Source organism: Geotrypetes seraphini, chromosome 3 (assembly GCF_902459505.1).
Source record: "Geotrypetes seraphini chromosome 3, aGeoSer1.1, whole genome shotgun sequence".
NCBI lineage: Eukaryota > Metazoa > Chordata > Amphibia > Gymnophiona > Dermophiidae > Geotrypetes > Geotrypetes seraphini.
In genome coordinates this window covers 374904906-374917941 of record NC_047086.1, presented here as the reverse complement: position 1 = coordinate 374917941, position 13036 = coordinate 374904906, and the positions used below count along the sequence as shown (strand labels likewise).

General features: G+C 42.3%; 1 protein-coding gene across 3 annotated transcripts in view; it reads right to left on the bottom strand.

The window, feature by feature from the left end:
- Positions 1 to 1095: 1095 nt before the first annotated feature.
- PSME4 (proteasome activator subunit 4) overlaps positions 1096 to 13036 on the bottom strand; it is a 418332-nt gene continuing 406391 nt past the window's right edge. For all 3 annotated transcript variants that reach the window (XM_033936116.1, XM_033936117.1, XM_033936118.1), the window contains 2 exons: positions 12219 to 12357; positions 1096 to 2088 (listed from right to left, as the gene is read on the bottom strand). In XM_033936116.1, the coding sequence (XP_033792007.1) occupies positions 12223 to 12357 (135 nt within the window). In that variant the 3' untranslated portion in view covers positions 1096 to 2088; positions 12219 to 12222. The remainder of the gene's footprint in view (positions 2089 to 12218; positions 12358 to 13036) is intronic.

The following is a 13036-nucleotide window of genomic DNA, read 5'->3' as shown; positions in this document are numbered from 1 at the left end:
AAATGCTTGAGTACCCGTATGTAAACCACCGAGTGTGGTTGCAAAACTACACATAGGCAGTATAAAAGTCTTAATCCCTTTCCCTATCTAGTTTGCCCATCCTTGCTATCTACTATCCCTTTCTCTCCTTTAGAAGTCCTATGTATTTATCACAAGATTTTTTCAATCCAGATATTTTTCTTCTCCTCTCTTGTGACATCTTGAGCTACAACCTGTTATGCATAATTGTCACACCCAGCCACAATGAATATGCATGAGATTGTGCCTAGAAAGGAGGACAGTGCTTGCTGATCACTCTCATACAAATTCATTGAGGATATCCTGACTGCCCCAAGGACTGGGTTGAGAACCACTGATGTACAGTATAACTGGTCTTCTGCTGTGCAATCTGAATAAATTAAATCATTGGCTAAAACTGAATTGATTCCAAAAGGAAGGAAGGAAAATGGCAGCACATTAAGTTGTTCCTCTAATTCCCTGTAGTCAACTTTTATATAAACATTTGCTGTGAAGTGAGCTTTAATTGATATCAAAATAAATTTGGACCTTCTCTTGCCCATTAATTTTTAAAACAGCAGCATTGGAAGAGCTTTAGGCTCTGTTATACAGAAAAATATCTGGGAAAACAACATTTGTTGCCACGTCTTAGAACATGCAACTGAAATTGTATACTGTATTCTGGTATATTTTTAAAAATACATTTCTATCCCTGACTGGTTATTCATCTTAAAAATAAAAAGTAAAAAATAAAAAGTAGAATATGGTACATTAATAGGAATCAATTACGTATGTCTCTATTTCTGGCCATTAAATTTCTGTATGCCAATGGAAATGATAGTTGCAGGAGAAGACAATAAAATTACCTGAACGGAGGCAGGAGTCGAGTTCAAGGACCAGAGTAACCAAAAAACAGAAGAGGGGTGTGGATGAGAAGTGTATGAATTAAGGAAACCATGGGAGTTAATGGGAAAAACACAGGTAGTACTATGACTAGTCATAATTGGTAATTTTAGCAACTATCACGCTAATTAAAAAAAATATAAAAAACAAAACACAAAATTTTCACCACACAAATACATCAAATAAAAACAACTGTTACAAACAATCCATTTATTGTGTTTTAAAATAAACTAGGTACACAATTGAAATAACAGTTTTGGCACTATGCTATACATCTGTGTTCTGACATTTAGTAAATACTGTCCTATGAACAACTGCTGTGCTTTAAGTCTGTATAGAATCATTTGCTCAGCAGGTATTAAAAAATAAATGTACTGTAGTGCTCCTGCAAGGAAGACTGTACACATTGCATGAAGGCTGTAATGCTCCAAATTGCAATTTATTTCAATATACAAGGTACCCTGCATTCCATAAACTTGTCACATCAGAAAATGTGATCTTAGTATTCAGAGAGATGAGCACAAAACGTGCTGTATTAAAATCTGACATCTGCAATCAGACATTCTAGTGAGATAAATGGAAAAAAATAACACAAAAAAACATTTCAAAGAGAAACAAAAGTATTTTTTGATAAAGAAAATAATTTAAGAATGCAAATGGCATTTCATTAGGTATAAAGCCATTACCACTAGAGTACTATGAACATCTATTTGAGCATTTTATTTTACAAATTCAGCTCACAATGGTGTTTATATGTAAAAGGTTGCAATCTGTACAATGTCTTGCTAATGCAATATTTCTACAGTTTATACAGTCTTTTATATCTATGTAACACATAGAAATCATGTCAAATACCAGTTATTATCAATCTTTAAGCTATGTTGCAGGCAAAAAAAGACAAAAAAAATCCCACAGAATCTGCAGTCTCCCATTCAGTTTTTCACTTTCTCTTTGAGCAAATAAGAATATGGGGCACAAATCTGCCATTTATAGCTATGGATCATTTCTTTAGAATCCAAAATTTTGCTTCAATGAAAATCTTCAGGTCTACAGTCTGCGTGGACAAATGAATAAACTTAACTTTCAAAATAGGGAAGAAGATACCCTGCTCAAAAAGTTTTATTTGTAAGAGCATTTTGAAAACTCCTGCACAAAAGGACTCCACATTCTTGGCTTTTTCTATGGCATCTGAAACAAATATGTTTAAAAAAAGGTAAGGTATAAAAATAACTGCAAGTAATTATCTTTGCTGAATATGTCAATGCTGCTAAGTAAATACTTTCAGTGCGGTACAGCACCATTCATACCACATTAAAATTAATTACCGTATTTTCACGCATATAACACGCGCGTTATACCCGATTTTACAAACCGAGCATAACCATGCATGTTATATGCGTGAGCGCGTTTTACAATTTTTTTTTACATTGCTGGTTCCCCCCCTCCCCCTCCCTCCGATTCATCCCCCAGCCCTGAAAGCCTGATGCCCCACCCCAACGTTAGATTCATCCCCCAGCCCCCCTGCACCGTTTGCGGTGGAGAAGCAGCCTACCGTGGGTTCGCGACGCCAGTGAGCCCTGCTGCTTCCTCTGCCGGCGGTCCCGCCCCTTCTCTGAGCCCTGCGCTGCTTCCTCTGCCGCGGACCCACCCCTTCTCTGAGCCCTGCGCTGCTTCCTCTGCCGCGGTCCCGCCCCTTCTCTGACATCAGAGAAAGGGCGGGACCGCAGCAGAGGAAGCAGCGCAGGGTTCAGAGAAGGGGCGGGACCGCCGGCAGAGGAAGCAGCAGGGCTCACTGGCGTCGCGAACCCACGGTAGGCTGCTTCTCCACTGCAAACGGTGCAGGGGGGCTGGGGGTGAATCAGACATCGGGGGGGGGATGCGAGTGGTCCTTCAGGGTGGGGGGGCCAGCGGTCCTTCGGGGTGAGGCATCAGGCTTTCAGGGTGGGGTGGGCCTTCAAGGGGGGGGACAGGACTTCAAGGGCAGGGCGGCGAGAGGAGAGTCGGGGCGGCAAGCAGCATGCGCGGTATATGTGTGGGCGCGCTATACCAAAATTTTCTTACATAAATTCCTTGTTACTGTGCGCTATACCCGTGTGCGCGTTGTACACGTGTGCGCGTTATATGCGTGAAAATACGGTAAGTCCCAAATAAGAGATAGTATAATACAGCTATTACTGGGGATTAGTGCTGCCCAATTCACTTTGGTGAATCGATTTGTTTGTTACCTTTAAAAAACATCAGACTCACTGATTCAATGAGTCCCGAGTCTCCTCCGGGTCTCCTAAAGCAGCAGCAGCAGTGAACAGGCTGCTCCTGGCCTGTCCGCTGGGGCCTTCCCTCCACTGCATCACTGATAACACAGCAGAAGGAAACCCTGGCGTTCTACTTTAGGAGGCTCAAAAGTTGAAGTCTCACGGGGGGGGGGGGGGGAGGAGGGATGGGAAAGAGAGATGGAAAACTACTACGCAGGGGGAATGGGAGGGAGGAATTCCTTTTTCCTGCACAGAATCTCGCCGCGCCGGCTGTGTCAGCATCAAATCTTGCAGTGTTTCAGTATCAGTAGCAATTCCCACATGCTGCCTGCTGCTGACCTGGGAGTCTCTCCACAGCAGCATGTGAAAGTCACTGCTGATACCGCGACCCGAAGCAGCAAACCTTGGAGTACAGGGGAGGAGAGGAAGGAAAGTTGGTGGTACAGGGGAAGAGCAGAGGTACAAGAAGGAAAGTTGGTGGCACAGGGGGGAGGGGAGAGTGAGAGGAAGGAAAGTTGGTGGCACAAGGGGAGGGGAGAGTGAGAGAAAGGAAAGATGTGGCACAGGTGGAGGAGAGGGAGACATGCATGGTGAAGGGAGAGGATGAAATTGCACATAATGGAGGGGAGGAAGGAAGAGATGCTGCATGGAGGGGGGTAGAGAGATATGACAGGGCAAAGGAAGGAAGAGAGAGAGAGATGTTGGATATCGGGGGTGGATAAAAGGGAAAGATACACAGGAGGTGAAAGGGGAGAAGGAGAGAGATGTTGGATCGAAGAGTAGAATAGAGTGATGGAGAGATGCCTGGAAATGGGAGTGAGGGAAGAGAGTGGGAGAGTGCAGCAGGGAAAAGATAGGGAGATGTCAGGCTACAATGATGGGGAGGAGATACTGGGCTGTAATGCTGGAGGAAGGAAGATGCTGAGAATGGTAGAACACTGAGGGGGAGGAGAGGGTGGCAAGGAGATGAATAAAAGGATACAACAGAGGGTAGAAATATGGTAAGGGAGGTACATTGAAGATGAAAGGGAATGGAGGGCTGAGGAAGGAATGAGATGTGGAATGGGATAAAAGATGGAAATTTGATAGATAGCTGAAAAGTAGAAAAGAGGAGAAGGGTAAGAAAGAGGCAGGAAAGAGCTAAAAAGGAATTATCAATATGTCTGAGGCAGGTGTAGAAACAGAGAAACAGATGGCTCTTCTATCTCTTTCTTTGAGAGATCTCACATGCCTATCCCAGGCCCTCTTGAATTCAGATACAGTCTCCGTTTCCACCACCTCTTCTGGGAGACTGTTCTATGCATCTACCACCCTTTCCGTAAAAATGTATTTCCTCAGTTTATTCTGGAGCCTATCACTTCTTAACTTCATCCTAAGCCCTCTCATTGAAGAGTTTCCTTTCAAATGAAAGAGACTCGACTCATGCACATTTATATTATGTAGGTATTTAAATGACTCTATCATATCTCCCCTCTCCTGCCTTTCCTCCAAAGTATACAGATTGAGATCTTTATGTCTGCCCCATACACCTTATCACGAAGACCACACACCATTTTAGTAGCCTTCCTCTAGACCGACTCCATCCTTTTTATATCTTTTTGAAGGTGTGGCCTCCAGAATTCTACACAATATTCTAAATGAGGTCTCACCAGAGTCTTATACAGAGGCATCAATACCTCTTTTTTCCTACTGGCCATACTTCTCCCTGTGCAACCTAGCATCCTTCTAACTTTCACCGTCACCTTTTCAACCTGTTTGGCCATCTTAAGATCATCACATACAATCACACCCAAGTTCTGCTCTTCCGTCGTGCACATAAGTTCTTCACCCCATAAACTGTACCTCAGGTTTTTGCAGCCCAATGCATGACCTTGCATTTCTTAGCATTAAATTTTAGATGCCAAATTTGAGACTATTCAAGCTTCGCCAGGTTTTTCTTCATGTTATTCACACCATCCAGCGTGTCAGATTTGAAATGTGTATCCTGCCAGAGCTGGTGTTAGCAAGCATGAGATAGGACCTAACAGAGAGAGGAAGTCTTTTTTTGTTTTGTTTACACCACAGCACAGGCATGGGGTTGGAGAAGGTAAAGGTGGGTGGGATGGGTGAAGAAGCTACAAAAATAAACCCACCAGGCCGTTTAAAAAAAAATTGCCTGAATGGACAGGAAAAGTGAATCAAATCAAAAACTCAATTCAATAGGCCCAATCAAATAAAAAAATTTTCCCTGAATTGGGCAGCATTACTTGGGAGATATGCACTCGTCAGCACACATACCATTTGCTAATACACTTACTAAAATTTAGTGCATGCTACAAATTTAATGTCTGAAAAAAGAAAAGGGATCACAAATGTGTGAAATGAACTGACATAAATACCTGAAAATGGGGATGTGGTAGTAAAAAAGCATATAAACACAAAACAAAAAATATTTTCCGTGCATATCCTTAACTGTTATCCATACATTTATTAACAATGGACTGTCATCCTATTACCTTCTGGTTTTGTTTTGTCTTTGATTTTGGCTTCAAAAGCCACTTATATAAATAACAGAATTTATTAATAAAGATCCTCTTCACCTATATTATTAAAGCATCTCTCCCATTTTATCATTAACAAAACCAGGATAAAGAGGTACTCAGGAAAGGAAGAAAGAGCCTTATTTACAAAGGAAAAAGCATATTTTTTCCAGCTTGTGAAATACTTCACACCTCTTGCTGGCTGTTCAATTTATATTTGCCAATAAAAGCAACCTGAAGTCTTCAGACAATCTCAACATATCAGAAATTTTAGAAAGCCCTGTGAAAGTAATTTAAGAAGTTCATCATGGAATGTTGCTACTATTTCAGATTTTGCCAGGTACTTGTGATCTGGATTGGCCGCTGTGGAAACAGCATACTGGGCTAGATGGACTGTTGGTCTGACTCAGTATCGCTATTCTTATGTTCCACTAGCTTCTTGAGTTTTGGATGAGATGTCTGGATAAACATATATTGTTTGATGGTGAAAGAGGGTCAATTGATCCTTTAAAAATCCTGGCAAAAACCAACTCCTTATCCATCATGTTCAGAAGAGATACCAAAAGAGCTCCTCTAGAGACAGATTTCTGAACTGATGTCTTGAGAAATGTTGTGAGACTAGCCTCTAAAGCTGAGGTGCCCAATACGTCGATCGCGATCGACCAGTAGCTCAGGAAGGCAATGTGAGTCGATCGCGGAGCCCATCCCAGGCTCCGTGATAGACTCATGTTGCCGTTCTGATCTACGGGCCGATCAGCCTTCCTCTCCAGTGTTCTCCCTAGGGCCTTTTAGCTGGGCGGTCCGCCCAGCTGTCATGTGCCGCTGCTGAACATTAAAAAAACCCAAAAAAAACCGGCTTGGAGATTTCAGCCCGTAGTGAACTTATGCTCCGGGCTCTAACGTGTGCGTGCCGGCTTCTCTTCTCTTCCCTCTGAAACCGGAAGTTATGTCCGGGGGGGGGGGGGGGAGAAGGGAAGCCGGCATGCACATGTTGAGAGCCCTGAAGCAAGCGTTCGCTACGGGCTAATGCGGGAGACAGGTTAGTGAAGCATTTGTTCTTCTTCCTGCTGGGTCCTGCCTACTTTCTGTTTCCGCGAAGGCAGGACCCGGCAGCATTTCCCCCAATAGGTTGATCACGATCTTGGGCTGATCAGCCTTCCTCTTCCCGACAGCATAATTGACGTCGGGGAGAGGAATGCTGGTTGGCCGAAAGCAGGGAGAGCTTGGGGCCTGTTATTGGTGGCGTTTGGGTCCTGGTCCCCGATGGCAATGGCAGTGGCAGTGTCTTGGGGGAGGGCAGGGAGAAAGAAAGAAAAAGGGCAGGCAGGGAGACAGAAGGAAAGAAGAGAAACAGAAAAAAATGAAAGGGGAGACAGAGAGAAAGAAAGGGCAGGGAAGAGGAAGGAAAAGTTGGGGGAAGGAATGAGGTCTGGAGGAGAGGAAGCATACAGGCTAAAAGAAGGGAAGAAAGATTGTATGCACAGTCAGAAGAAGAAAGTGCAACCAGAGACTCATGAAATCACCAGACAAGGTAGGGAAAATGATTTTATTTTAAATTTAGTGATCAAAATGTGTCTGAATTTATATCTGCTGTCTATATTTTACACTAAGGTTCCCTTTTACTAAACCGCAATAGAGGTTTTTAGCGCAGGGAGCCTATGAGTGTCGAGAGCAGCGCTGGGCATTCAGCGCAGCTCCCTGCGCTAAAAACTGCTATCGTGGTTTAGTAAAAAGGGAGGGGGTATATTTGTCTATTTTTGTGTGGTTGTTACTGAGGTGATAGTGCATAGAGTCATCTGCTTTGACCTCTTTAAAAAACCCTGGAATAGGAATGATAATTAACATTTTCTATGTGTACAGTGTGCTTTGTGGTTTTTTTTAAATTTTATTGTTGGTAGATCATTTTGACTTGGTCATTTAAAAAGTAGCTCACAAGTCCAAAAAGTGTGGGCACCCCTGCTCTAAAGGAACACCATTTGCAACCTCCCTAGTACTTTTAATAAAATTAGAAACATAGGGCTAGATGCACTAAAGTCAGCGATCGTCGCTAAACCTGTTTTCACAGCTTTAGCAATGATTGCTGTTACCAACCCGATGCACAAAATGGCCCACCTTGTGTTTTTCCCCCCTCGATCGCCTATTTTCTGTTCCAGCCATGCAAATGAGCTAAAACCCCATGCAAAATAGCCAAGCAATTGATGCACTAACATCACTTGGTTATTCCAAATGGGGTTTTAGTAATCATAAAAAACCGATTTGTCAAGACCTTTCGGTAACTGTGTTACCGGCAGGTCTGCCTGGGTTTTTTTTTCAATGGCACTGATATTTTACGTGTGTTACACATGTAAAATATCTGTCCAATAAAAAAAAAAAAAAAAATTGAAAAAAGGTCCCTCACCGCCGATGACGGCCCTCCCCGACCCCTGACAAACACAGTCCCCCCAAACCAGGCATCCACGAGCCACTGTTCCACTTGAATCCAAAACAAATGGCAGAAGGGATGCCCAATCCCTCCTGCTACGCAGAACACCTCTGCGTCGTGCACTACCCCTGCGGTGTGCACTACCCCTAGCGGTAGTCACCCCGAAGTCACTGCCCCCCCGAACCACCCAAAAATGGCAGGAGTGATGCCCACCCCCTGAACCCTTTAAAAATGCCAGTAGGGATGCCCACTCCCTCCTGCCACTGAACACCTCCCCGAATATCCCCCATACCTTTTTTAAAACGTTGGGAAGCAGGAAGCCCGCTCTCAGGCTCCTGCTTCGGTCCCACCTGTCTAAATGCCTCCCTGGTGCATCATGTCATGTATGGGGAGGGGCCAAAGGCCCTGATTGGTTCAGATGCCTAAGGTCACTCCCAGGGGGTAGGGCCATAGGCGTTTGAGTCAATCAGGCCTTAGGCACCTCCCTCTGTATCCAGGAAACTGAGGGAGGAGCCTAAAGCCCTGCCATTTTTTTGGGTTCAAGGAGGGGGGATAGTGGCAGGGGGGGTGTCTGACACGGGGGGGGGGGGCTTTTTTTTAATGGGACTGATTGTGCCTGTATAACACACACATCATCTAGAGAATCGGCTAATAGCAATTGAGTCGGTATCTTTAGTTCATCTAGCCCATAATATTTTTGTAATAACTGGGAGGGCATGGGGATCCATATGCAAAATCTCAACTAAATACTAAATTAACATTTCTTATTAAATTGCAATGCAGAAAATGAATAAATCTAAAATTATTAGCACTGATCTGATTTTCCAATCTTTCTATCTTATTTTCAAGAAGAAAGCTACTCTTCATTAGGTTAGCGCTAACTGCTTCCAATGAATCTACGAGTTGCTACTCAAATGTTCAGGGAATGTGAACACTGCACGTGAACTAGATATAATATGCCCTTCCACCACTAAATGTGTCTAGCAGTATGCTTTGTGAATCAGTGTGCCAACAGGCGTGCAGCTGAGTGGTCGTGTTGTTGTGTTCTGTGCAATTTTATAAGGTTGTGTTTCAGTAACTCAGCGGATTTCGATATGAAGGATTTTACTGAGAAAAGAATCTGCATCAAATTTTGCTTCAAACTTTAAAAAACTGCTGCAGAAACCCATCTTATGTTCCAGGAAGCCTTTGGAGAAAGGCGGATTATATATAATTTTAAATAAATAAATAAATTTTACATAAATGTGCCAAAGCAAAACTTTTCTTTGGTACAGATGCTTCAAGGATGGACGAACATCTGTCTTCGACGATGACCACTCCGGACGACTGTCAACAAGCACAACACCGGAAACCATAGCAAAAGTTTGTGAGACTATCCTTGCAGATCGTAGGCAAACTATCCACAATGTTTGTGAGACAGCAGGACAGTCATATGGGACAGTTCAAAAAATTTTGTAGGACGAATTAAACTTGAGATGAATTTCTGTGAAATTTGTGCCAAGACTGCTAACCGGTGAACAGAAGGCCCATCGCTGTTCTGCCTTTTCAGAACATCCAGAAAAATTACAGTGATTACGCACCCTCCCTATTCGCCTTACCTTGCCCCCTGTGATTTTTTTCTATTCCTCAAAATGAAATTACGACAGAAAGGGAGCCATTTTAACACAATTGAAGAGATTCAGGCAGAATCGTAGGAGGTCCTCAAGGCATTCACCCAAGATGACTTCCATAGATGCATGGACTCAGGGGAAAAACGCTGGAATCGCTATTTATATTCTTAAGGGGACTACTTCGAAGGAAACGGTTGAAACTAGGAGTTTTGGTAAGCAATTTTTTTTTCAATTGAATTCCCCGAACTTTTGGGTAGCACCTCGTAAATGCTTAAAATGTTGCTGCAAGGACTGATCTTATTTCTTGAGATCATTCTCAACTGCTTGAGGATGTGCTTGGTGCTGGTTTTCAGTAGGAACATCTAATCAACTGCCTGCCGCACTGGTGTCATCAGAGGCCCATCCCTTCACCTTTTCTAAGGGTAAGAGTTGCAGTGGTACGCAGCCTGTTGTCGTGGCCCGAAGGAGTGTTACTAAACTGGCAGGTCACACCCCTTTAGAGCACTCAAGGAACATCTGGGATATTGAAAATCTATCCCATTGGATTTGTGCTTCATATTTCATTTTGAAGCCTCATCAGGTACTGTGCTTTAACTTCTCCTTCTCTTCATTTCTAGTGAAGTTAGGTAGGATGGGGAAATAGAAAGGAATTGTGAAGGAGACATCAATGTCATGAGTAGAAAAGACTTGAGGCACTATGGACACTTTTCTGAATCTTTTCATTGGCAATTCCAGTTTTGTTAAGAAGTGAAGTGAGCTGTGAATCCCGCAAGGAGGAAGGTCTTAGTTTGGAAGCTTCCTCCCTAAGCCCTAATTTGTACTCACCACCCACTCCTCCTAGAGCAACTGCCACAGCTTTATCAGAAGTTGGTTTGGATCAGTGGCAGGATAAAGAATGCAGTTCAAGTGGCGATAAGAACATTATGACCCTAGAAGTTCTACTGTTACTGTTTCCCCGGGAGCAGGTAGTATAAAAATACTGACTGTGCAGGATTTGTCATCTCTCAGTGTGGCTGTAACAGCTTTGAAGCCAGTATCCCCCCTGTACCTGCATCTCGGGGGGAGGGGGGAGACTATATACTCCTAAGGAAATGACAAATATAGAGATCTGGAAGATTCTTTCCAAAATAGAGATGACTCATTCAGAATGTGTGACACAATTATGTAGATTCTCTGGAGAAGCTGCTTCAAAAATTAATACTATAAAATATTAACAAAAGGGATGGCTGATGGGATCTGGTTACCTGTCCAGTCAGGAGTGTTTTGTATTAGCTTAGTTCGGTTTGGGATGGGGTACACTGATCTTGTATGTTGTATTTTGCTTGTATTCTACTCTGTTTAGTAAAATGTTCAATAAAAATAAAAATAAAAAAAGATATTAACAAAAGGGATGGTTATCAAGACTAAGAATGTCATAATGCCCCTGTATCGCTCCATGATGCGACCTCATCTGGAGTATTGCGTTCAATTCTGGTCTCCTTATCTCAAGAAAGATATAGTGGTACTGGAAAAGGTTCAAAGAAGAGTGACCAAGAGGGTAAAGGGATGCTACTCCTCTCGAATGAGGAAAGACTAAAAACGGCTAGGGCTCTTCAGCTTGGAAAAGAGATGGCTGAGGGGATTGAAGTCTTGAAAATCCTGAGTGGAGTAAAACGTGTACAAGTGGATCGATTCTTCACTCCATCAAAAATTACAAAGACTAGGGGACACTCGATGAAGTTACAGGGAAATACTTTTAAAACCAATAGGAGGAAATTTTTTTTCACTCAGAGAATAGTTAAGCTCTGGAACGCGTTGCCAGAGGATATGATAAGAGTAGATAGCATAGCTGGTTTGGACAAGTTCCTGGAGGAAAAGCCCATAGTCTGTTATTGAGAAAGACATGGGGGAAGCCACTGCTTGCCCTGTATCGGTAGTATGGAATATTGCTACTCCTTGGGTTTTGGCCAGGTACTAGTGACTTGGTTTGGCCATCGTGAGAACGGGCTACTGGGCTTGATGGACCATTGGTCTGACCCAGTAAGGCTATTCTTATTATTACTATTCTTTTACAAAGTTTTCTGTGTGTACATTATAGTGGAAAAAAAAGCAACCTGAGTAATAAAGTTAGCACAGAACATTATAGGAATTGTTTTCTGTTCCTTCCAAAGCACGGCATATTAAGTCACAGGGATAAACCTTTATGGGCAAATATACAGAGACCAGCCAGGAGGAGGAATGTGATATAAGTCCAGTTAAAAAGAGTATGCTGATGAGCAACATATGTCCCTTTTCTTTTCAGGAAAAATATGGATTATATATTAAGATGCTTCAATTGTATGTTAAAAGCTTCTGTATGTGAGAGATTTGCAAAGAAAGAAAAATTTCATTAAAAAATTACAGCTGCTACCTGTCATTTAATTCAGATCCTGAAGTGAAACATTTTGTATGAACTGCAAAAATGTACATTTATTTCAATATAAACAAAATACTGCAACCTGGCAGTGTTACCATTTTTACATTACAAATGCCTTACCAATTCATGCATAATAGCATGGGGAAACAAGAAGATCTGTAAGAACAAGCAACTGGTCATCCGTGAACTGCTGTTTGTGCTCCTGCCAATTGTCATGATGCGTTCTCCGGAAATTGGATAGCGTTTTCTTCACAGTCATCTGTACAAAAATAATTTAATGTGACTTCTGAAACCCATAAAAAGACAAGTTTGGGACTGTGATTTGCCTGAAAACCTCTAACACTGATGTATCTTTGGGCCCCTTGTTGGGCTTTTCATCTTGAGTCGGTTGGACTGCATGCATGAATTAGAAACTTTTCAGTTAAATTATATTTGTTTGCTGTATGTTTGTTTCAGACTACTCCTTAAGGTACTTTTTTTTGTGTGTGTGTCTTTTATACTCGCACTGGTATGCAATAACTCTGTTTATTGGTGGAATTATGGTAGAGTTGTTTTGTTTTTTTAATGCCATTTGGCTTTTTTCTTCACCTGTATTACATTTGGGGCTAGTGACAGGAGTGAGCCTTTGATAATATCTGTTGTAGCCCCTGTTCTTGACAGGGGAGTGTTTAGCTTTCAGGCTTTTTTCTTTATTATTTAAGTCAGTAAAGTCTTGTTATTTGATGTCTTCCCCAGGATTTTAATAGTCTTAATATTGTACACCGCTTTGACAATTTATTTAAAGCGGTATATCAAATTTTAAATGATTTGCCTGAAAACCTCTAACACTGATGTATCTTTGGGCCCCTTGTTGGGCTTTTCATCTTGAGTCGGTTGGACTGCATGCATGAATTAGAAACTTTTCAGTTAAATTATATTTGTTTGCTGTATGTTTGTTT